General features: G+C 40.1%; 4 protein-coding genes across 4 annotated transcripts; 1 reads left to right on the top strand and 3 right to left on the bottom strand.

Annotated features, from left to right (window-relative positions):
- Nucleotides 1–2,079: 2,079 nt before the first annotated feature.
- On the bottom strand, nt 2,080–7,345 carry and2 (actinodin2). The gene is made up of 6 exons (XM_020102167.2): nt 7,205–7,345; nt 6,671–6,762; nt 5,497–5,541; nt 4,105–4,268; nt 2,842–3,735; nt 2,080–2,623 (listed from the first exon to the last, which is right to left on the bottom strand). Exons 2-6 carry the CDS (start codon nt 6,741–6,743, stop codon nt 2,228–2,230), a joined length of 1,572 nt encoding a protein of 523 aa, XP_019957726.2. The 5' UTR covers nt 6,744–6,762; nt 7,205–7,345; the 3' UTR covers nt 2,080–2,227.
- A 3,279-nt stretch (nt 7,346–10,624) lies between these two features.
- On the bottom strand, nt 10,625–15,336 carry LOC109637575 (COP9 signalosome complex subunit 9). Its single transcript, XM_020100032.2, has 3 exons — nt 14,898–15,336; nt 13,798–13,870; nt 10,625–11,246 (listed from the first exon to the last, which is right to left on the bottom strand). The coding sequence occupies exons 1-3, from the start codon at nt 14,991–14,993 to the stop codon at nt 11,209–11,211; spliced, it is 207 nt and encodes a 68-aa protein (XP_019955591.1). The 5' UTR covers nt 14,994–15,336; the 3' UTR covers nt 10,625–11,208.
- A 598-nt stretch (nt 15,337–15,934) lies between these two features.
- On the bottom strand, nt 15,935–18,088 carry apoda.1 (apolipoprotein Da, duplicate 1). The gene is made up of 5 exons (XM_020105906.2): nt 17,932–18,088; nt 17,559–17,696; nt 16,924–17,045; nt 16,734–16,819; nt 15,935–16,630 (listed from the first exon to the last, which is right to left on the bottom strand). Exons 2-5 carry the CDS (start codon nt 17,673–17,675, stop codon nt 16,395–16,397), a joined length of 561 nt encoding a protein of 186 aa, XP_019961465.1. The 5' UTR covers nt 17,676–17,696; nt 17,932–18,088; the 3' UTR covers nt 15,935–16,394.
- On the top strand, nt 17,072–22,658 carry apoda.2 (apolipoprotein Da, duplicate 2). The gene is made up of 6 exons (XM_020105887.2): nt 17,072–17,628; nt 21,131–21,283; nt 21,439–21,572; nt 21,747–21,868; nt 22,073–22,161; nt 22,285–22,658. The coding sequence occupies exons 3-6, from the start codon at nt 21,453–21,455 to the stop codon at nt 22,524–22,526; spliced, it is 573 nt and encodes a 190-aa protein (XP_019961446.1). The 5' UTR covers nt 17,072–17,628; nt 21,131–21,283; nt 21,439–21,452; the 3' UTR covers nt 22,527–22,658.
- Nucleotides 22,659–24,141: the final 1,483 nt, after the last annotated feature.

Below are 24,141 nucleotides of genomic sequence, written 5' to 3'. Positions count from 1 at the left end.
AAAAGCCAGAAAAATGGACGGGGGTGGAAACATAACCGAGGTAAAAATAATAGATACAGATATTAGTATATGTTTTTACATATAAATAAATAATGATATATGCTCAATTGTAACACTGACAACTCATCAGCACATATGAAACATCAGGTTTTACAAAAGAAAACACTGTTTGCATTTACACTGCACCAACATCTCAACAATGAAAACCTTGGACATGAAGCACAACACAACACACAACATGGGAGGACTGCAAGTGAATCTTAACTTAGTGCCTCAATAAGTCAGGTGAATTTTAAAACATGCCCTAAAAGTTAAGATTTTTATAAAAAATAAGCCTGAGATGGGGTCATAAATTCAAGGACTTGCACTGTGAAGTGATAAAAGCCTCCTGTGCTACATTCTTTACATTAAATTTACCGTTAAATGTTCTGAGGCACAGTTGACAATCCTGCCTTGCTTCAGGCAGTTTTAATTCCGGTTCTGCTGGAGAATGAAGCACAAGTCTAAACTTTACAGGACAACAGCTACAATTAGGAACATACTTCCACCAGGCTTTTCTCCAGTGTGGGTTGTGTTCAGGAAGCCATTACTGGGCCTGCCTTTAAAACTGTCAGTAGCAGCGGCAGCAGCAGCTGGATTTGTCTCCTGTAGGCTACTGTGTGCGGGAGCTGCTGAAAAGTGAAGTGCAGACCAGCAGTCTTTGTAGTCCACAGCTGCAGCTCCTCTCTAAAATATGACTGTTCAGCTGTGGAGGAGAAAATAGCACAGTTTGACATTCAGTAATTCTTAAATAAAGACGTCTGCAGAGTGGAAATACTTCCCTCATCAACCAAGCTGCTGCTCATTCACTCTCAGCACAGACTTGAAATGCACTTATTCACAGCGTGCATACCATTAGTTTATATAGTCACTCTTTTATGGAGACAAATACCAGTGCAACAACACCGAAAAAAAATGGACAGACTTTTGGTTTCAGGGATACGTTTTTAGACAAATGACAAAAACAAGCATGTGATCATTTTATAGATTTTGTTTTGGGACAAAATTTGATATTGTTTGAGTGAGTGATGACTACATGTTTCTTCTTGTTACCAATAAACTTGATAAATGTGGAAAACCGAAACTGTTTCTGCGAAGATGACAGAGTTTCATTGTACAAAGTGGCAGCAAAACATCAGCAAATGAAATCAATTTGTCTGTGTGGTTAGAAAATGAAATAACCCTTAAATATATGAATACCAATCTTAAGAAAAACTATTCGATGTATCAGTTTAACCTAAAAAACTTAAATTGATGGACATCAGATTACTTCCAGCAAGAAGGTGATGTGTCAGTTCATTAGTTTATTTGTCAGCAGGATTATAAAATAAACATTTAACCAATTAGCACCAATCTTGCTGGAGGTATGGGGACAACATTTTGGAGTGGATCAGGGTTAAGCTTCACTTTTTTTCACTTGTGTTAGGACAGTTCGGCCTTGCCAGAGGTGCAAACTCTACTGAGTGCCAGTCTATATCATTAGGGGTTTTGCTATGTGGTGTAAAATCATGCAAAATGCATATTTCTGATGATTATATATAAATGTGAAACTTGCAGATACAGCAACAAAAACATATTTACATCATGGTGGAGCTCACACTGGTGCAAACTGGGGATTGATGTGCTGAAATACTGTCAGTACATGCGGGCTATCTTTAGCAGTTGAGCAGATGTGTCTGTGGCCTCAGTGTTGACATTATGAAAGATTCCACAAATCTTTTTTTTTTTTAATCTTGTTTTATTGAGAACTTCATAAAAACTAAACCGATGAAGCGTTGTAAGATTACAGAAAACTGTGGAAAACAACATTAAATACACTCAGGATGATCAAATGGAAACAGAGAATGTACAACAGAGAGAAATTCTTGCCCTCAGACACATGATCAAACTACACCTACTCTATCACACATCTATACATACGACTCTTTTCTACAAACATAAATACATGAAGTGTTTAATCCACAAGTTTCACGTAATGCTCTGTGAAACCTTCAGATTGTGATGGAAAATCAGATTCACTGTGTGAAAGCTGAACTATTTTCTGAGTGATTTGATAAGGTTTGTTATAAGCTGATGAAGTGAGAAGGTTTTGGTCGATGAAGTCCAGCGAACTTGGGCACAATGGAGTTTGCACCATTTTCCGTCATTATGTATCAGAAGCTGTTGATTCAGTTGTTACATCTGAGATCTACTTCTGCTGGTTCATGACGCTCTTGAGGAAGTCTTCAAAGCGTGGGACTGCAGACTGTGGGACTGGGGTCTCCTCGGCGGGCTGATCGGCAGCGGGCTCGTCAGCAGCAGCAGGCCCGGCGCGGCGCAGGCGGCAGTTGTAGTCGACCTCGGGATCGCAGTCAGGGTCAGGCAGGATTATGCCGTCCTGACCGGGCTTCGGTGCCGCAATGCCGGACGGTGAAGCAAACTTTCCGCAGGTGGGGTCGAATGGATGGCAGAGGGGCTTGGCTGGAGCCTTGATGTCAGCCTTGGCCTCAGAGCCATACTTCAGCGGGGTGCAGTCTTTGTCATAGTGCACATAGCAGTCATGGCCCTCCTTGGTCTTGCCACGGACGCCGAGCTTGTAGCGAACCTGGTTGATCAATCAATTGATTTGTGTTTTTGGTTTAAAACAGATGAAAAAGTAGATCAAAGATAGGAAGTGAAAGCATTATGAAACACCAATTTTATTTTAATACATCATTTAATAAACCAACAGAGAAAAGGAAGAATTATTATTCAACAAGCGAGATTACACTAAGTCGAAACATTTAACTAATCAGTCCTATTAGCAGGACTTCAAATTCAGACCTGGTGCTCGGGGACCTGTGGGAGAGGATTGCGCAGAGCAGCGGCGGCTGCCAGTATGCAGTATGGATCATAGCGAGGGTCGCAGGACAGAGGGGCAGCAGGAGGTTCGGGCGCATTCTTGGGGGCGTACTCCAGGACGGGCTTGGTGAGGCCTGACAACTTGGTGGCAGTCAGGGGGTTGCAGCCACCGTCAAACAGAGGGTTGCAATGTTGCTCTTTAGGAGCCTCCTCAGCAAGGGGAGCCGGAGCAGCGACGTTCGTCACACACAGAGGGTCGACGGCTGGGTCGCAGCTGGGGTAGAGCCGGTGGTAGAAGCCTGATGGGGACTTCTGGACCAGGAGGGGCATGCAGTAGGGATCCTTGGGGTCACATCTGAGTGCAGCGTAGGATGGGGCAGGGCCAGGAGCTGGGCGGTAGCCATAAGCTGCCCTCAGGTGGTACTGCAGACACTCAACATCCTCTGAGTTGCAGATCCTCAGCAGCTCGTTCTTCTGCTCTGCGCTCAGGAACGGCTCCAGGACAGGGGCGTAGTGGTAGAAGCCGGTGTGGCTCTTCATGGGCATGGGCAGCATGGGGGTGAGGATGGGAGCGGGCATTTTAACTGGAGCTGGCTCAGGCTCTGGGGCCCCTCCTTTGGCAACGAGGGGAAAGAGGCAGTAGGGGTCGATGTAGGGGTTGCACATCCTGACCGCGGCAGACTTGATGGAGGAGGGCATCACCACTGCAGCCTTTGGCTTGCTGGTGGACTCTGCAATGCACTCTGGGTCATCAGAATCAGCACAGGTCTTGTAGATTTCACTGAGGTGCTTGAGGTAGTGGTTGAAGGTGGGCCCCTCCTCTGACCTGTGCTTGTTCTGCAGGTAGGCCATGTAGAGACGGTCCAGATCTTCAACCTGAAGAGCAGGAGGAAGACAAGATAAAATAAATAAATCCTCCTGATCTCAGATGATTCAGATGCTACAGAGCAGAGAGAGAAGCTAAAAATAAAAGAATTCAAAGCTCCTTCAGAGAAACCCTCTGTGGAGAAATGCATGTAGTTTTTAAACTCACTATCTTGTTACTCAAACCACAGAGCTCTCCCTGGCACTGAGAATACATGCTGGAACATGAGCTGCATCAAAACCTACATTAGCATTTTAAGAGGGTAATTGTAATTATAAAATCATGGTCTGAGCAATAAAGAATTACTGCTCTGATTTAGAAACCTCAGCGAATACAGACGCTCTGTGTTTATTTAATTATTTCATCGAAGCTCCACTCACTCCCTCCTGGTTGTGGCTGTCAACGAAGTACTTGTACCATCCCCAGAAATCGGGCAAGCGTTTGAACTGAGGCACAGCCATGACGGGGACGTTCCTTCTGTTCCGGACGAGATTCTTCAGGGTGGCCATGGCCTCAGCTTTCACATCAACAGACACTGCAGCCACTGACGGGACGGAACGAAGAGATTAGGTGGTGACAATGCCAGTGAGCAGAGAAAATGTTAGGAAGTCATGTGGGCTACAAGTCCTCAGGGATTTTAGTTCACTAGTCATTCAATGCATTCAAGAGAGTCATAATTATGTTGTAAATGGAATTAGATGTAAATTAAATATTGTTTGGACCTCGTGTCTTTATTTGATAAAGTTTGTCTCAGTAAACTAATTGTGAAAATCGTCTACATTTCAATGCGTTGCAACATCCAAGAATTAGTTCAAGTTTATGATGTTATTAAGTGAAAAGGTTATTTTTTTAAGTTGGATCTTTTTTAGCTGACCTGGCTCTGTCCACAGCTCATTAATAAACATGTTATATGTATTTTGTACCAAAAACAGGGTGAAGAAATGTGTCATTGTATGGGAGGTTATGCTGTAACCTCATGCTTCTTTGAGTATTGCTAAAACAACTAGCAGCAGGCTACAGCTTCATATTTACCATGAAGCCACAACAGAGCAAACAGAGTGATTAAAAAGGATTTCTGACAGTTTTTATTCTGGTCTGTTTATGGTTTTAGTATTTGTGGATGAGATGAGTAAGACGTTCTTTGGTATTTGATTCAAAACGATGGAGTGTACATCGTGTTGTTTCATGCTCCTGTTAGTTTATCTCCCCAGATCGACTTGTAAATTCATAAAACTCAGCTCAATACAACAACATCACACACCATGGCCTCAGGAATCTCAAGAGCTGACTCTTCTTTGAGACTCTCACGGAGGTTTTCGATGGGATTATTGACTGGAAAACCATTTTAGATGCTGAACAACTAATAACTACTTCAACTTCTTCCATTATTACTTAATATGCTGAATACGTTTCCATTCCATTAATCTGTTATATTTGATTGATTAAATATCAGTATAAAGTAAATGGTAATATTGCCCATCGTGATCAAAGATGAACCTTTTAAAATTTTTCATTCTTGAATTTTTCATTTAATTTCTATAAATTAAGTTGAAGTACAGAATCTTTCCATTTGAGGGACCGGAATTAAGTTTTTTATTTGATTGTCAGTTCATTTTCTGTCAACTGATCCATATTGTGTTTTACCCGATTGTGAGGGTGTGTTATTGTGATCACCACCTTTAAAAATGAAAAGAATGTTGTGCGGATTCAGTGCAGATTAACTGTAGATTCTTCTTTTTAAATGTTCAAAATGCCACATCAGTCGTCCTCACCTTCCTCCTCCTTGTGCTGCTCCACAGGTAGCGCCCCCAGAAACTCTGTAAAACACAGGCAGCAGCCACATTAGCAACAGCAGGGGAATTATTAGACTAGATCCAGATGTTGTGCTTTCCCTAACAACAGGGAAAATGCTGAGCTGCTAATAAGCCCCTGGGTGAAACACGGCAGGTGCCGGGGCTCTGGCGCCCGGGTTCATGCTGCACCCTGCAGATTAAACACCCCCAACCCACAACCCCTCCACCCCCCGGCAACCTCATACACTTTTATTTAGGCTTTGAAAACCAGAGCAGTGAAGTTTATGCAACTAATGGGGGCCCCCTTAAAGTGAACCAGTAAAACTACAAAGAGTGGGCCCTCACATAAGCCAATTAGCAATACACTGGAAACATCGAAGATGCGAGGACATGTCTGTGAGCATCCCTTATTGCACATGTGGGCTTCAGACTTTTATGGACTACTATAAGGATTTAAGAAATGATTAGGTCATTAAATCTATTTCCTCTTATATATAAATATACATCCCCATCCCTCGTTCAGGAGTTTTATGTAAGAGTGGTAATACAGTGATGTGGAAATTACAAGCAAGGCCTGTAGTTAAAATCCTAGAAGTACTACCAAGAAAATGTACTTCAAGTATCAAAAATAAAAGTATGTTATGCTGACAAACAGCGTCTGTGTGTCTGTGATATATATTTAATCACTATGATGCTACTAATTCATTAACGTTAACGGAGCATTTTGCAGTTGTACTTGGTGAAGTTAACGTAGCTACATTATCTGTGAATGATCATGTGCGTTATAGATGAAATACCGTGACCACTTTTTAATTCTGTCAGATAAGAGTAAACTGCACATATTCCCCTGAATTATCATGGAAAAATAGAATGTTAAGTAGTTTGGAACTATTCAGGTAAACTACAAGAAACTAAATTAGCTTCCATTTCACCTGTCGTCCAAATATATTTAGCTCAATTCAATTTTATTTGCAGAGCACCAAATCACAACTTTATCTCAAGGTACTTTACTTAGTAAGATCGAGACCTCACAATATTGCATACAAACCAAATAGTTCCCACATCCAGCAAACACTTCGCAACTTAAACTGGGACGAGGATTTATTGTTGTGGCGAAGATCAGATAAAGTCACAGATACGTTTTGAGTCTCACCTGGTAGTAGAACAATCGCTAACAGCAGTCCTGTGTGGATCAGGGAAAACGATGGTCGTCCAACACGAGCCATTTTATGTTTTATGTTCTTCCTGGGAAAAGAAATACAGAGATATATCATTTCCAGTGATGTAACAGAACTGCATTTGCTGTAATATCATAATGCACTTGACTTGAATTAATTGGTTTTTGTGTGAGTTCTTCAGATGGATTTAGAAATCCATGAAAAGACAATTCATTTGGACCAAAGAGACATCTTTTATTTTATTGGCTGCTGCCAAGACAATGAAGAGGATTGGGGACATGCTGTAATGGAGCTTTTCAGAGATTAGGGACACTTCAGTTCTGGATATCAGATAGAGAACAAATGGACTAAACAATCAAAAGATTGAACTGTACGTCTCTGTGCATGGACGGAGATTATCTTCTATATTTTCACTCAGGTCTATAAATCTGAGCAGTTTCCCACTTTTCATCAAAAATAAGTTGCAGAAAGTTGCTGTGGCTTTAAAAAACACACACATCTGTCCTTACCTGCAAAGGTGCTGAAGATGTGGCCTCCTGAGATCACCTCTGGATCCAGCCGCTCTCTGGATCAAGCCTCTTGAGGGGGGGTCTTCCTGCACTGAGCTCTCAGCTGTCTAAACCGTCCACCTCTCTGCTCCCCTGTAAAGGACACACGGGCAGGGAAACATTTTTAAGGAGCCCCCTTGATCATTAAAAACAAAAAGGCATGTCATACTGCTCCAACGGGCTGTTAGGCGCTCAGGGATTGGCCCCTGAGCTGCCGTCCGTTCAACCAATGGGAGTCCTGTAATTAGGAGAGGTGAGCAGCACGACTGCTCTCAGCAGAGAAACATTAACAAGGTGCCATTTAGTGCCGGGCTTCTTTCCTCACAGGTTTGGAATTTGGGGTCATTGTGTGAGGTGACACTTTATCTAAGCCTCTAGTTGATTTATCAATCTCAAGATTTGCATAAATTGCTCAGTGGGTGTGAAAACTGAGCTGTTAAATCCACACAACAGGAGGCCTCTGTCTCTGGGGCACAGATTTATGAAGAAGTGCCTGTGACTATGGCAGAGGTGGCTCTGATAAAAGATGCAGTGGAAACAGGTGAGCAAGAGGTAGTCGTGGTATTCATGGTAGTTAACTGATGATGCACAAGAAAAAAAAAAAGTGCATAAACACAAAGTAAACTTCCTGAAACAGAAAGAAATGTAATGATGTCTTTAATTGTTTTCTTGTGGTGTATCGTCTCCATAGGTTTGCATGGAAACAGACTGCATGAATAAAACATATCAGCTGTGTTGACACATGTGTGAGTGATATTGTCCAGGATTACAGGAGTGTGAGTCACTTCATTGACGCAGTGATGCAGCATCTGAGCAGCGGTTGCACCGGCCTTGATAACATTCACCAACATGGTGTCAGCTGTAATGTCTGATGACCGTTACTCACTGTTTCTTAAAACATCATGTAACTTTATTTAAACCATCTCTTCTTTCCCATTCTCCTTTCTTTAAAAAAGCCTCTTGCACGTCCAGGTTTTTTTATTGAACATGGAAGCTGGAGTCATTAGAAGCACAAGGCCACATACAGCGGGACACTAATGAAGCAAACTGCTGCTGCTGGAGAAGCCATGAGGAGCAGCATGCCAACACCACTGTTTGTTTGGTGCAGGCAGATTGTGCCACGTAGCCTGTAGAGCCCACAGCATGCACACACACACACACACACACACACACACACACACACACACACACACACACACACAGCTCTGTCGGATGAACCCTATAATCCACAAACCACGATGTTCCGCATATTTTATTTTCCAGTCATTTTAAACTGGATATTATTTCCAAATATTACAAATTTTACATGATTGAGTCAGAAATTCTCAGAATTGTTTTGTGACGTTTGTTTTTCTGCCACTACTGGATGTTTCGACCATTTACCCATAACTTCTAGGTAACTATTACAACTCTTGAATTCATTTTGATTCTATTATCTAGTATCAAGGTCTAGTTTTTTTATGAGTTGACCTTAATTAAAATATTCTCTCATACAGAGGTAGAAACTGTAGCAGTACTTTGACTGTGAATCACAGCAGCACTATGCCATTTTTCTGACTTAAAATAGCAGCTTCAATATTAGTTTGATGGTTCACTGAGTTGGAATAGAGAGAATGTTTCCTTTTTCGTTCTCACTCCTCACCCTGAAAGACTGTTCTTGTAACTTCACTGAGTGGATACGATCTGTGAGAAGTGTGGAACTCACTTAAGGTCTCAAATGAACCAGGCCCGGCAAGTTCAAGAGTCATGCCGAACCGTGGATCAGTTCAAAAGACGTCGAGCTCATTAAAAACCAGCGTTTATTTCCAATTTTCAAGCAGATTACTTTTGAAATATGATTTGAGTTCGGTGGATTTGTTAAAGTAGCAGTTATTCTGGCTCAGAAAGCCGGTGATCATGAGGTCGATCCACCATTTGATAAGCTTTGATTTTTTTCCTGTATAAACAACTTAATGCTTGAACACGAAGTCGAAATAATCCCCATGTGTGACTGTGGAGGGCGCTGTTGCTTTACAGCTTCAGCTATACATATAAACTTCTTTTGATTCCTGTTTTGTCTCTATTAAGCTCAAAACTAAAATATATCCAGTTTCTATAGTTATGATTCATTAAGCATCAATTGCTCCTCAGATTCTTTCTGAAATGAAAAAACACCCTGACAAAAGTCAAATGAATCATCATATCCACCATTAATTAAATAAAACCAAAGTATCAGAATCAAGAATTAAAAGCAGCATTGAACAAATGGGTGAGCGATTCAGCGCGCCTGATCTCCTCGGTCGAGACGTTCCAAAGTCTCTGGGCTCTTTGGTTTCTAGCCCAGAGTTAAGGACAGAGAACAGCCTAAATAATCTACCTAAAACATTTCAGAGTTGGGATTTCACTCTGATTTAAGAATGATTTCGCTTTCTTTACAGATTATTAAAGCTTCTCTGAAGAGTGTGAATCATGACTTTGTGTGAACTGCTGGTTAAAGAACTATCAAGACTTTGTAATGTAATTAATACCATTGTTTTGTACATGTCTGTTGAAAATGTGCTGACAGTGCAGGTTTGTTTTGCTGAATCTGTAGAAGCTTGTAAAAACCTACACTTTGCATTTTGGGCTCTTCAAAGCCTCTTGTCAGTCTCCGCTGGTGCTGAACAGTAATAAAAGCCCAACATGTTCTTACCCAAAGCTGGAGATATTACTGACCTTCACATCAGCACTCTCATTGGTGCTGATGTTGAGGGAGTCTCTCAATATACAGTAAACACTTAGGTGTCAGATTTGATCAAATCTACTTTAGTGATGAACCGAGAAGGAAAAATACTATATGCTGTAAAGTAAAAGCTTTTTTCAGACAGTGTAATCTCCTGTTTACCTTTAGACTGACAGCTGCGGACCACAACAGTGCACAAAACATTTTATTGCTTTCTCAAATAGGCTATAAGGTATTGGTTTGTTTGAAACCCCCTTTTATATATTGGATGCACGATGCTTTGTTGGCCTCAATCTTCCCTTCATATTCCTGGAAGAAACTATAAGACGTGAGGAAGTTAGGAGACTTGGCTCTGATTGAACAATTCAATACTTTGATAATTAACCCTCATGATCAGCTCAGTGATGGATTACATCATGGTGTTCAGAAAACATTTGAATCATAATGAGCTTGATATAAATACTTGAGTTAGTAGATCGTATTATCTACTCTTTTACCCTGACTTAAGTTTGTTAAATTTTCATTTCTAAGCATTCAATATAAAAATAAAAACACTTGCATATAAATACATATTAATTGCATATAGAGGAAAAGCATCTTTGAGAATCCACACTCCATTAATACAATACCTTTGACTTGAGACGCTTAAGTGTATAAAGAAAATCCAAACATTCACTTCATTAATCCAAAGTTCTGTTTATTGAGCTTCAACCAGAGTCACTTCCATCACAAACACAGAAGTGTGGTTGCATAACGACTGTACACATATGTACAAATTTATGATGCAACAGAAGACACTGTTCCAAAAACCAAATGCACACAATGAATGTGACTATCACACACTGTCACACAAATAATTTAAACGATTTTACCAGACCATCACTTATCATATACCATCTGCAGCATGTTTAAGAGCGACAGCATATGGAGCCTCTGCCCATCACATGTATAATTATGTTCCTAACAGGTGTTCTCCAGCACACTGAAACCTGCAATCCAGTGTAGAAGTCGAAGACACGAGCACGATACAAGCTCATAATTTTAACATTCCATATATGAAGGAATCCTTGGGATCTTAAGAATTTCGCAACATCTGGAGATGGTGACGACTCTATAAGGATGTTTTTAAAAGCCTGAAACTAGGAAAACTATGAAGGGAAATTGTATGTCATTAGACAGTAAATGGCTGGTTTGCTTTCCACATAAAAAAGTGGTGTGAGGCTTGAGCGTGAATATCATTACTCTGAGGACATGCGTTAATCTGTCACTGGATGTCATCGTCGTCAAACAGATCTTCAAAATCTGTGGGAGAAAAACAAGAAGCACAATTATTCTAATAAAGTGACAGAGCAGCTGGACAACAAAACCATGGCTGCGTTTCAGACGTTTCTGCCAGCCAAGCATTTTCTCATAAAGCAATGGTTTGGGTCGGTGGGTCGAAGGGGCGCAGGGTGATAAAAGTAAAAGGATCTGGGAATGCACTTGGTGAGGAGTCTGCGGAGTGGCCTTCCTGTGGGTCTGACAGTTTGTGAGGTCAGGGGTCAGCAGAAGAACTGCATGAACACGCTGGATAATATGTGCCACATCCTCTGCTGCAGGTAAACTGCATTTAACACTCTACAAATCCAGATAAAGGGGAAATACACTTTCATTTTTGCAGACAATCCCTGTCATGAGTCATATGAGTTTGTCTGACCTGTTTATTTTCTGCAACTGTTCTTAACATTGAAAGTACCTTTGCTCTTTATATATTCTTTGTTTTCCGTGGCTGTCAGAGTCAGTTGATTGATAACGTGAAGTCAAATGTTTTGTTCACCGACATTAACCCAGAATTATTCAGTTCACAGTCAAATGAGATGAAGAAAGCAGTAAATCCTTCCAAGTGAGAATCTGGAACCGAATAACTTTTCAAATAATTTCTAGAAAAATTACTTGAAACCTTCCATGATTATCAACTAGGCTGATTAATTGTCTTTCAATCAACTATTTGTTTCAGCTCCAGCACTTCGCAGACACCTGGTTAACACACACATACATATGCATGCACACACATCTCAAACACACACAGGCGATTAGGAGTGCAAAGAACATAATGTACACGTTTGTAAATGACCTGCTGTGAAAGAAAATAACTTGCATGTAAACTTTGATCAGTGTTTCTGACTTCTTACTTTATATTGAACAGTCTGTACTCAGTCTGCATGTAGTGTGTGCAGCCTGCACACAGGAATTGGCTCTGAATACGTGTTGTCTGTATTGTGCACAAAGTGGCGTTTTCAAACATGTCATCAAACATACACAACACAGACAACACAAACTGCACATGATGGAAAACAATATTTTAAGCCTAATTAAAGGCACAAATACATGACCTAGAATGAAAGACAGGTAACCTTCAGGTGACATTACTCCTGACCACATGTTGTAAATGCTGAGAAAATGTTTTAGCTGTGGGGCAGTCAATTCACCTTTAAGTGACAACTGCTCAAAATTTAAAAAAAATCCTTAAGGACGACTTGAAATATGAGCTGAGGCAAGATAATGCGAAAAAACAAACCTGAACTAGTTAAACAGCATTTTCAATTTTTTTCTAAAAACCTGATAATACATTTCCAAAAGACTCAGTTTATGTTTAACATATTGTATAATCTTGTTCACACAGCAGCTTGAAATCAGTCTCGGGTAAAAACATTTATGACTAAACCTAAACAGACCTAAAAACAATAAAGTAATTTCCCCACAGAAATCCTGTAGCCTGGATATTTCACGGCAATGTGGAACAACACAGATTAACAAAAACTGTCACAGTACTTTTACTTTAGTGGCTGAAAGAATTAAGCGAGTGTGACACTGATTGTTTAAATGAATGAACGTTTAAAATCCTTTTACGAATCTAGGCCGAGGGATTGGGAGCTGCTTTCAACGAGCCTAGAGACAGTTAAGTGGCACACATCTCAATCAGAGGGGGAATAAAGGGTACCCCCCCCTAAATGAGCCTCCTCATACAAAGCACATCTACAGAGATCCCGCTGAGAAGTCTGCGTTGAATCTGTGTTGCATATGGCACGAGGTTGTGGCTGTTTGATGTAGCAGCGCCCCGAGACAGAGATCACACTCCATTATAAAATGCAGTTTGTAAAAGGGGGGGCGGGCTTCAAGGAATGTTTTGGGGCCAGTAAAGAAGCTTCCTGCTGTGGAACCAGCAACATAACTGACGCCCAGGGGTGAAAAAAAAACCTCATGTGCTAAAAGATTCAATATGCCCTGACTGACAATTTCCTATTGATGATGACAGACTCCTCAGCTCACTTTAAATTACACAGCAAGCAAAAAAAACTTGCACTGACATTTGTAGAATGCTTTAGGAGGATTGTTGCAGCTCAATATAAACTTAATCAACATTTAATAGAATAAATCAAAAGTCAATAATGAAGTCTGAGATACAGCTTCTGAATGTTGATTGTGAGTCTGTGAGAATATGCTGCTGCCAAAATCTCTGGGAATATAAAAACTAACTCACTGGCATCTGTAGTTTTTAAACACATACTGTAGGAAAACATGACAAAGCTGTATCCAAAAGATGGTTGAGAATACAAAGGTGAAACCAATGACCTCATTGGAACATTAATATCATTTTAAAGGCAATCAATAAGTCAATATAAGCATTGTTTTGAGATGTATCAAACATCATATAATCTCTCTCTAATACAGTGCATACATGGAAAATGTGAATTGTGAGCATTAGTTTCAGACAAAAATGATTTAACATTGTGCAAAATCAACATAAAAATGCAGGGTTCAGAGTTTGAGGGTAAAGCAAGACAAGTAGTGAAGTTTGCACATTAATCTTTACCGTTGAAGAAGTCTGCGTGAACTGCCTTTTCACTGGCAGCCAGGTCCATGAGCAGTCCTGTGCTTCCCCCAGCCTGTCAGAGAACAAACATGCAGCTCAGAGGCACAAATTTCACTCCAGGAAGTCAGAGACAAGCGGCACAAACGATCACACGCAGATTTGTATTCAGCTCCTCCGAGACATCCAGTGTCTAGAGAGCAGCATCTTTTTTCTTTCACATATTCAGCATTTCCAACTTTCGGCTGCATGATATAATACAGTGTTGTTGTAATGAGCACATGGGGATTTCGTGATCACATGCGTTTCAGTAGTCAAGTGTATTTTATCAGAATCCCTTTATTGTCCCAAGATTGGAAAATTAAAAAAGTTGCAACAGCAAGATAATCAACAAGCATGAAAAATGAAGAATATGAAGTAAAGATAAGTTAAAACAAGATAAATTACTATCTACAAATTGCACTTCTGAATTCATAAAGCCCATTTAAAACAGAGGTAACTCAAGTGCTGTACAATAAAAGGTGTCCATCTTTAGATGAAGTCTATGACACCACACTTCCTCTTGTGTACTGCTGCTGACCATGTGTGTGTCCCTTTGTGGTTCACCACTGCACACAGGCCTCTTTCACTGTGATGCTTCACCATGTCACAGAGCTAAACTGGTCTCAAACTGGTTTCATCAACATCATGTGACTCCCACAAACCACATTAATGACGTGTTGGAGCATGACAGCATCATGGTGCAGAAACAAACACGGTGGAGATTCTACAATGGGCTGTGTTAGCATTAGCATGGAGTTAATGTTAAAGTGCTCATTATAAGATGTCTGCATTATTTAACATTAGGTTCATTTGCAGGTGAACCAACGATAAATAAAACGTCCAAGCTAACTTGCATCCCTCTGTGAGGAAATACACACTAACGTTAGCTTGAGCTAAACCTTTAGATATCTAACACTTCTAGCTAAGTTAGTGATGTTTAGATAAAAACATTAACCTGCAAATGCAATAACAGAGACAACGAGAGCAGCTAGTTCCGGCTAATCAGTTCATTTTTACATGATGTACGCTGCTATTTGGAATTAGCTTGTTAGCTAACCAACCTCGTCCAGGTCCACGTAGGGTCCAGCGCCTTCAGGGAACATCTCATCCACGGCTGGTTTCATGGCGGTAGAGTTGGACTGGTCCTTCAGAGGCATAGATGAACGATGTCTGTAACATTAATGACTTTCTGTCTCAGTTACACACGATTCTCCACACTGGAGGCGATACACAGCTGGTGTGCTGGGAAGAAAAGTCCGGTGTGAAAGTCACACCGGGAGACAAAGGTTCCGCGGCTCGTGCGACGAAAATGTGGCTTTATCTATCTATCTATCTATCTATCTATCTATCTATCTATCTATCTATCTATCTATCTATCTATCTATCTTTCTATCTATCTATCTATCTATCTATCTATCTATCTATCTATCTATCTATCTATCTATCTTTCTATCTATCTATCTATCTATCTATCTATCTATCTTTCTATCTATCTGTCTGGGTCGATATATTATATTTATTTTGATCCTATGTTGTATTATGTGAAGCGTTGTGTAACCTTGTTTTGATGTGTACTATACAAATAAAGTTTTTTTAACAATAGAGAACAATAATCTGGAAAACAATCTCGAGATTATTCAGAATTACCTGGGATACACCAATACACACAAAAGATTTTGTACTTAAAGGTACAGTGTGAAGAATTTAGTGACATCTAGTGGTGAAGTCACATGTTGTAGCTAATACCCCTCACCTCACCCTCCCCCATGAAACCAAACCTGAGGTAGCCTTCAGTCATCATAAAAACTCAAAAGGTGTTTGGACTACTGTAAAAAACATGGCATCCTCCGCAGAGAGGACCCACTCCTGATGTAAATATGAAGTATTATTATTTTATACTCAGTTTCTGCCAATTGATCCCTTTCAACTAAATCATACACGGTGAACCTCTAAGCGATTTACTTGAAAAGTTTAGAAGTAAAACAATCACTTGATTATTTAAAAAGTTCCTACTTTCAACACTGATGAAAATACACTACTTAAAACTGTGTTTGAGTGGTAGAGATTGCACTTTGGAATTAAGGAAGATCACATGAGGTAAGTTTGACAGACTTCATTTACTTTAATTCGATGTTTCATGTTTCCAGTTTCTGGTATAATCAGATCAGATATAATATAATTAGATTCCACATCTTTTTACAGGAAATGAAAGAAATGTTTTTCAGCTTCAATGGCAAAACAGTGCAGAACATTTCTATCATAATATCATAACCAGTGATGATTAATTAAGGTGGCTTTGAAATTGTATCTGTGCTGTCAAACATAAAACAACATCGCGTCAAACTCTAACTATAATGCACAGTAAATACATGCAGTCATTTTGTGCTGTAAACATTTATATCATCTTTAAAACACATTCAACTCTGTTCTGTTGCACAAACTAAATAACAGAGCTGAGTCTAGACCTCCTGGCCCGAATCATCACAGAATATCAGTCATCTTCTTCCTCCTTGTCACCAACAGCGCCATCTTGCGTTTGCACTTCACCACCCTGCTGCTCACAGTGTTTTGTCACAGCCCTGCTGCTTGCTGGCAATCATCCTGCTCACGTCAATGTTGTTGTTAGCGAACGTCTCCTTGGCTTTCTCCACTGTGGCTTCGGGCAGGGTTCGTGTTCGGCTCAGGATCCAAGCAAAATCCACGTGGAAGAGCCTGAGGATATCTGTGCAGGAATACACCAGGGCCGTGTTCATGTAGTCCGTGGACAGGATCCAGTAAGGGGAGTAGGGCAGGACTGTGGTGGCAAGAAATAATGATCCATTAAAATACTTTCTTTCCACTGACATTACGAATTCACACATAACAGCAGGAGTTAAATATACAGTAGTCATCCTCACCATAGGAATAACTTATCCCCAGCTTGGCTGGATTCTTCATGTCTTCTATGACTCCAGTCCCTTCGATTTTCCTCAGCTCTCCTTTTCTGTCCATTTCCAGACAGTCACATATTTTAGAAGAAATACACTTGATGCAATCATCACCTCCCAATTTCACATTTGGACAAAGTGATTGCAGATATTAACTCACAGTATTTCAGAGCTGACCACTCGAATGGAGTTGTCCGTCCTCATGGTGAAGTTTGTCTCGATGCATCGGCCCTTCTCAAACTGGGCCGGCAGTTTGGCAATTTCAAACCACCTGCCCATAAACTGTGAGGGTGAAAACACGAAGACAGTTTACAGCTCTGTGAGAGGAGAGCATGAATAAATCGACAGTCATTCAGTGAAACATACTGCAGATGTCCCACCACACCCACTCTTTTCCAGAGAGTGATAATTATATTTACACAGTAAAAATAGAATATGATTTATGTTTGGAGGGAAAAAAGAGCGTGATGATGCTTTTGTGCTGAACTTTATTTCATGTTGATAATTTAACAACCTTATTTATGTTGCAGGTTTAGATTTAACATTTAAAATATTATCTACAAAATGTAGGAAAAACAAAGGAAGAAAAACTAAAAGTAAAGTTTAGTTTAATTAGCTCCAACTAAACATACAACTTTAGACAAATTCTCTTTTTACATACGTAAATACATCTATAGCCCGATATTTAACATAGATTTCTTAACATTATTTGCTTTCACTTACATAAGATTATGGATGCAGACAATTTAACTGAATAGTTTTACATTGTGGAAACCCAGGAACTATTTTCAGTACCTGTTTGAGGTTGAACGCAGGTTGGACAGACGGCTCTGGACACGGTCCCCAGTGAGGAACCTGAGCCCAGGTGAGTGGGAGAAGAAACACAAAAGCCAGAGCTGAAGGTAACTTCATAGTGAGACCGGCCTTTGTTTCCTGCAACAGACATAAACGATGTAAAAGATCAACAAATTACTGAAATGTAACTTAAAATACAGTGCAATGCTTTCACATTATTACTGAAAGTGACAGTTTACTTGACAAATATTCTAATCTATTAATACAACCTCAGTTTGAGAAAACAAACATTATTGGCTCTCGTCACAGTTTTCCAATGATCTTCTGTAATGTGTTTTACTATTTATATAACTCACTAGATATCACTTCTTACCTTTCTGTGGCCTCTTTGCTTCAGACTTGTCTTCGCTCCCTCGGACAAACTCTGCTGTCTGAATTAGAGACGTCGCTCTGCGCGAGGTTTTGCAGCACTGCCACTCTGTTGTCATCAATGGTTGTCTTTGTCAGCCGGCCTTATTCCAGACATGAGGCAAACTATTAGCAAATTGGAGTCACAGGGGACATACCAGCAGGAATGTTATAAATCAATCTGGATGCTCTCCTGCCTCAGATGCACAGAAATTAGTTTTTTGTTTTGTTTCTATGGAACACTTTCTCGTAAATGCTGTAGAATTCATCTGGGCCAATGAAAACTACTTTAAAGTTGAAGAAGTTGGTCCTTTATTTCTGATCCTGACTTTTATTTTTGGCGATCACCTGACTTTTCATCTAATTAGTGGCCAGTGGGTCGAACTGCAGTTTTGCTGGGCAGCTTTCAAGTGTGAACAGTATTCCTGACAACAAGAGCATCCAGGGAATATCCAAATCTTACAAAAACTAGTTTATCCATCTGTTTTTAATACTTGAATGTCAACTACTCAATGTTGTTCAAGTATTACAGACCCTCAGAGATAATAGTCCTGTCTCATAGTCACACACATTACACTGATCTCCCTGTGTTTATTATAACATAATCAATGTATTCATGAAAAGCTAAAGAAACATGTTCTAGGTCTGCAGAATTTTATTCAATGCACTGACTGCAATTAAAAAATAAAAAGCCAAGGCACCAATGACATGTGGAGTGAATCATAACTGCCCAGCAGAGCTGAAGAAGTTTAATTACAAATTAAATTTCACATGGAAATGACAGGCTCTCCAGCTCAGAAGTTTGCTTGTTAATAAATCCTATAGACAGTATCTGTGTCTGAGTCTACAGCCTGACTTTTAACTACGTCCTGGTGCAATGAACCAAAGCAGTTTAAACCAAACACTGTCAATTACATGCAAACACTATTAAATCCTGTCGGCTCCCAGACTGAGCCACACAACTGCACACAGAGTGGAAATAAAGATGAGAAAGATCAGAAGGTTCAGTTTCCAGCTGACACACTTCAGAGGGACATCAACTTATTAGCTGCAGCTCCACGTAAATCAAAGCCTGGTTAAAGGTGCCAGTTCACTGGGTGGAGGCAATGAGCTCCACTGGTCAGAGAAGGATGAAGAACAAACAGTCAGGACAAGGTTTTCAGTTTAAATGGAGAAATAATATCAAAGTGGGAGGACTATTAAAGAAGTGGAAGGCAGACTGCATCATTTTAACACAACATTTGATGCTTAAACTTTCCTCTACATTTCACCACATGCAGACTTCTGTCTCTTTTCATCTTCATCTTGGTGCTGCACGGTCATTAAAGTTGTATTTTTGCTCTTCATTCCCCAGAGAGCTGCTGTGATGGTTTTGCTCTTTGATTGTTTTTAGTGTCTGTAGATGGCGCTATTTTCATGTCTTTTCAGGCATGAATTCCATCACTAGTCCTGCTGAGCCAATCCAAGAGGTGCGCCTAACATATACAAATATTAAACTAAAAAGCCTTGTGGTTATTATAGTAGGCAACACATTTTACATGATTTGTATTTTTTATTATTTTATTGTTGCTGTACTGCTGAATTTTATTGTTTTATTGTTTCTTTTCTGATATTATTTTATTTAGTCTTAGTATTTTATTATTATTGTTGTTAATGTTATTATTATCAATAATAAGAATAACAGCAGCAGTAGTAGTAGTAGTATGCTTCCTAAATGTTTGGTTGTTTGTGACAGAATTGATCATAATCTAATATACATTTTGAATCAGATGCTTTATTATGTGACCTATAGTAAAGTCGCTGGTGCCACAACACATGAGGTCACGCTGGAGCTCCTGCCACCTGTGTACACTCTCACACACACAAACACACTATTGGTTAAACATGTGAGAGAAAATGTCTTCACGAGTGCGTTAACACTCACAGATCATGAGAATAGTTCCTGCTGCTGAGGCACAACAAAGGACACACAACCTTTCACCAAAGTTACATTTGCATGTTTACTTTTTTGTTATGCACCATTCAAGTTTTGTTCCGGCTCTTGACACACTGACTTTTTAAAAACCTTTGCTGGTTTTTTTTTGCCTCAGGGAGATAATGAGGGAGATAATGGACACTTTTCTCAGAGTCCAAAGCAAACATGTAAGACAGAGCGAGGGCTTATCAGAGTCAAGATGTTTGCATCCTCCTGTGAGTCTTTCTGGACATTTAGCAGAGAGGAGATTCCATTACTGGCTTCATGAAATATTAATCAGAACCTGTGCATCTGCTAATGAGTTTACTGAAGGGCTGATCCCAGGAACAACAACTCCCATGAGTCAAATTTGATTAAATGTGAAACTTAATATGTGATATTTCAAGCATATGTGCTTGATGTCTTAAATGAAGGTCATCAGGATTTATTTATCATTACACTTAATTAATTACATTTTAAAAGTGTTAACATTTATTTAACTACTTAGCATTTATAAAAACAAGGATAGTTCATTGCGTAACCTGGTGAGCTGACTGAGGAGAATGTTTGGTTAAGCTGATACAGAAGCAGTTACCCTTGAACAAAGACGCCCATTGAAATTATTTCCATGGTTTTGGTAGAATGGAATGAGAAGGGGTCACGTTGGAAGGTCAGAGGTCACCTGCAGAAGAAATTCAACTTTAACACTTCAGTCCAGGTGTTAATATCTAAAATTGAAATATCTCAACATGTATTGGGTTGATACTAAATTCGGTGCAGATATTCAGTCTCCAAAGGAGGATTCTTATTAGAGATTTTGAATTTGATCCAGAGATTCACGTCTCCCACAGGATTAATCCTTTCTCTGACTACATCTCACACTTACCTGAAAAAACACGTCAACAAACTGTCACAAGAAAATACACACTCATCACTGTGTGTGTGTGACATCTAGATACAACAGAACATTACACCAATTCAGTTCATTTTAAAGGAGCTATACGCAGTTTGTTGCCTCCACCGAAGATGTTTCCATGTATTTTATATATCTAAAGATTATATACTGCACCTTATTTGTAGCTTTTCACATTTCATATTTTGGCCAAGATTTCTTTGGGAAACTAATATCCATGTCATGAATGGACTTCCACTGGAGAATGGACTCCACAATGGAGTGAGGCCTGTTTGAACAGTGTCTTCATTTGAACAGGTGCCAGCTCTCACACTCATCACAACTGTCTGTCACGAAAACACAGAGGAGGGGCCCAGGAATGTGATCAGCGATAAAGCTCCAGGTTCTTCAATCTATAAAAGACCCTGAGAAGCTGAACATCCTTCACACAGGTTTTAGCTGTAGACACAGGTAAGCAGGCTGCAGCCACAACTCTGTCTCTATGTCTATTTCTGTGCTTGTCTCTCATTCTTTCCTTTGTCATTCTCAATACAGATGTTTTGTTCCCTGAGCTCTGCAGCAGGATATTGCCTCTGTAATTGTGTTGTGTGTTTCATGCTCTGCAGGTCGTGTTGATAAGATGAAGGCCATGCAGGTGATTTTCGTGACTCTGCTGTCTGTTCTGGCAGCCAGCGCTCAGATCTTTAAGTTCGGGAAATGTCCCAAACCTGCCGTTCAGGCCAACTTCGATGCAACCAGGGTGAATACTAAACTCTACTGAATACTGAATTCATTCCTTATCTTTCATTTGCTATTACATTAAAGCCCTGCACCACATGAGAACTGTACAGTTCAGTTCACACATCTATTTTTATCACCAACAGTCGCTACATATTTAGCCCCTCCAGTGTGATATGTTGTATTTTCCCTGCAGTACATTGGTCGGTGGTATGAGATCATGAAGCTCCCAACAGCCTTCCAGAAAGGCGAGTGTGGCACCGCCACCTACAGCCTGAAGAGTCCTGGAGTCATCGGAGTCCTGAACAGGGAGCTGCTGTGAGTATCCGTGTGCATTCATTCAAGACTTGTGGGTTTGATTTCCTCAGCACACATAGACTGATCTGAAATCAGAACATTGAGAGAAAATGTGAGGATACACAATACACTTTAAACTCCAAATGTGAGTATAGAAAAAAGGAATACTCATCTAAATTCCTTTTTTCATATTAAGTCTTTCATGTTTTATTCATCTCTTTATAGGGACGATGGAACCACTAATTCTATCGTTGGCTCTGCCAAGGCTAAGAACCCCGCTGAGCCTGCCAAGCTGGAGGTCTCCTTCTTTGAATGTGAGGATGTCTAATTCATTGCAAATATATTTTAACCTTCAAGTTGACTTATTCATTAAAACCAGTGACTTGTGCTTGGAATATTCCAGCAGCTTTGACTCTTTCAACTTGTCTCCCCTCCAGCATCCCCCCCCGGTCCCTACTGGGTGCTCTCCACTGATTACCTCGGTCACTCTCTGGTCTACGGCTGCACCGACTTCGGCCTGTTCCGCATGGAGTTCTCCTGGATCTTGAGCAGGGAGCCCACCCTCTCTGAGGAGACCATCGAGGAGCTGCACAGCATCCTGTCCTCCAACGGAGTCAATGTGGACAAGATGGCCTCCACCAACCAGGACACAGAGTATTGCAGCGCCATGATCCAGTAAACAGAAATACTCCTGTTTCAGATGCAGGACGACATGGAGTCATGACATGGCTCACTGAGAGGAGTGTGCAGTAGATATCGCTCTGTTGAAGTTGTGCAAAGTCAATGCAATAAACCTGAAGAAAGAAATTCATGTTGCGTGTGTTTTGTTTTTATCACATAAATCACATAAAGGAAAACTGTAGAATTTCACATTACATAAAACATGAACACACACACACACACACACACAAACACAGTCCGTCCTTTCAAGGTCTCACAACACTGGAATGAATCCAAGGAATGAAAATGTAATGCAGGTCCAGATGAAAACATCAGTACCTCAAATATAATATGCTACAAGTTTTATTTTGATGAGTAAGTTCTTTGGGGATTGAAATGTTGATTGAAATGGAAAATAATTTATACCCATACATTTTATTGTTTTACTTTATTTCTTTATTTGTGTCATCCTCTTGGTTGCTGAGGTTCTTCTTTTAAAAATGTCATCTTGGTTTCATCTTAGAAATTCAAAGTCATATTTTCTGCCTGTGAGTGATACATCTGATGAGTGATGAAAGAAAAACTGTTCAACATCTGGTCTAATGTACAAAATAAACAGTGAGGTTCCATTTTTTAAAGGCATGTTTGTATATTTCTATTTTACCTTTTGATTGGATTGTTAGCAGTAAACATGCAGATACGACAGAGGAGAGAAAGAGGGCTACAATAGTTTCCCTGCCAAAGTAAAGCAGATGATATTGTGGTTGTTTTGAATATTTGCATATATTTTACATTTTCCACCAGCAAGATTTCACTGGAAAGTGAAGCTACACAGACACAGACGTCTCTGACTGAGTGACCCATTTTCTACTGGATTCATATTTTTTAGGCTGATCACGCTACACTTATCGTTCTGGCATTGTCTATGTGTGAAGCTGACAGAAAACATTTTTCCTGGCTTAAACAACCATCCATCCATCATCTGTACTGCTTCTTCTTTCAGAGTCACATGAGGAGTTGGGCCAATCCCTACTGACATTGGGCGAGCGGCAGGGTACATCCTGGACAGGTCGGCTGATGACTCACATTCACACCTGAGGACAATTTAGAGTCTCCATTTAACCCATCAACATGTAAACTCCACACAGAAAAGCCCTGGTTGGTCGTCAAGCACAAAGTTTCTTGCCATGAACGAACTCTGCTAACCACTGCACCACCACGCTAGCCCTAAATGAAAAGCCATCATAGACAAAAACATGTTAATTTAAGCACCACTTAATATTTCTTCACAACCATTACTGGACAGGGAGAACTAATCATTTAGATCTCAATAAAGGAAGTGAGTAATTGTTACTAACAATGAGTTGTTAAACATCTATTGTTGACCACTGGCTTGTGACCCCATGAATAAAATCTGTCCTCTCGGTAACCTCATCAGTTTACACAGGATGACAGCTTGTGATCAATTCAACCTGATAACTCAAAAAGACCAAAGATGCAAAATGGTCCAGTAATCGCTAAACACAAAATCAAAGAAAAATATTTTTAATTTTGATCAATTTAGATAAATAGAAGTTACTCAAGACAACATGTGCATCAATGTTAACATCATGCTGCCCAGTTAATTAATAAAC

Source organism: Paralichthys olivaceus, chromosome 16 (genome assembly GCF_024713975.1).
Source record: "Paralichthys olivaceus isolate ysfri-2021 chromosome 16, ASM2471397v2, whole genome shotgun sequence".
Taxonomy (NCBI): Eukaryota; Metazoa; Chordata; class Actinopteri; order Pleuronectiformes; family Paralichthyidae; genus Paralichthys; species Paralichthys olivaceus.
The sequence above is the reverse complement of the archived record's forward strand: the minus strand, read 5'-3'. Positions and strand labels throughout refer to the sequence as shown.

Excerpts from the sequence above, each read along its gene's own strand:
- apoda.1 (XM_020105906.2), bottom strand. The coding sequence starts at position 17,675 with ATGAAGTTACCTTCAGCTCTGGCTTTTGTGTTTCTTCTCCCACTCACC. Across the intron at positions 16,820-16,923 it reads GTGGTCAGCTCTGAAATACT|AAAAGGAGAGCTGAGGAAAA; the intron begins GTGAGTTAATAT and ends GGAAATGGACAG. Across the intron at positions 16,631-16,733 it reads GGGGATAAGTTATTCCTATG|TCCTGCCCTACTCCCCTTAC; the intron begins GTGAGGATGACT and ends TTGCCACCACAG.
- LOC109637575 (XM_020100032.2), bottom strand. The coding sequence starts at position 14,993 with ATGCCTCTGAAGGACCAGTCCAACTCTACCGCCATGAAACCAGCCGTG. Across the intron at positions 13,871-14,897 it reads CCTACGTGGACCTGGACGAG|GCTGGGGGAAGCACAGGACT; the intron begins GTTGGTTAGCTA and ends GTTCTCTGACAG. Across the intron at positions 11,247-13,797 it reads TCACGCAGACTTCTTCAACG|ATTTTGAAGATCTGTTTGAC; the intron begins GTAAAGATTAAT and ends TTTCTCCCACAG.
- and2 (XM_020102167.2), bottom strand. The coding sequence starts at position 6,743 with ATGGCTCGTGTTGGACGACCATCGTTTTCCCTGATCCACACAGGACTG. Across the intron at positions 3,736-4,104 it reads ACAGCCACAACCAGGAGGGA|GTTGAAGATCTGGACCGTCT; the intron begins GTGAGTGGAGCT and ends CCTGCTCTTCAG. Across the intron at positions 2,624-2,841 it reads CACAGGTCCCCGAGCACCAG|GTTCGCTACAAGCTCGGCGT; the intron begins GTCTGAATTTGA and ends TTGATCAACCAG.
- apoda.2 (XM_020105887.2), top strand. The coding sequence starts at position 21,453 with ATGAAGGCCATGCAGGTGATTTTCGTGACTCTGCTGTCTGTTCTGGCA. Across the intron at positions 21,573-21,746 it reads CCAACTTCGATGCAACCAGG|TACATTGGTCGGTGGTATGA; the intron begins GTGAATACTAAA and ends TTTTCCCTGCAG. Across the intron at positions 21,869-22,072 it reads GTCCTGAACAGGGAGCTGCT|GGACGATGGAACCACTAATT; the intron begins GTGAGTATCCGT and ends ATCTCTTTATAG.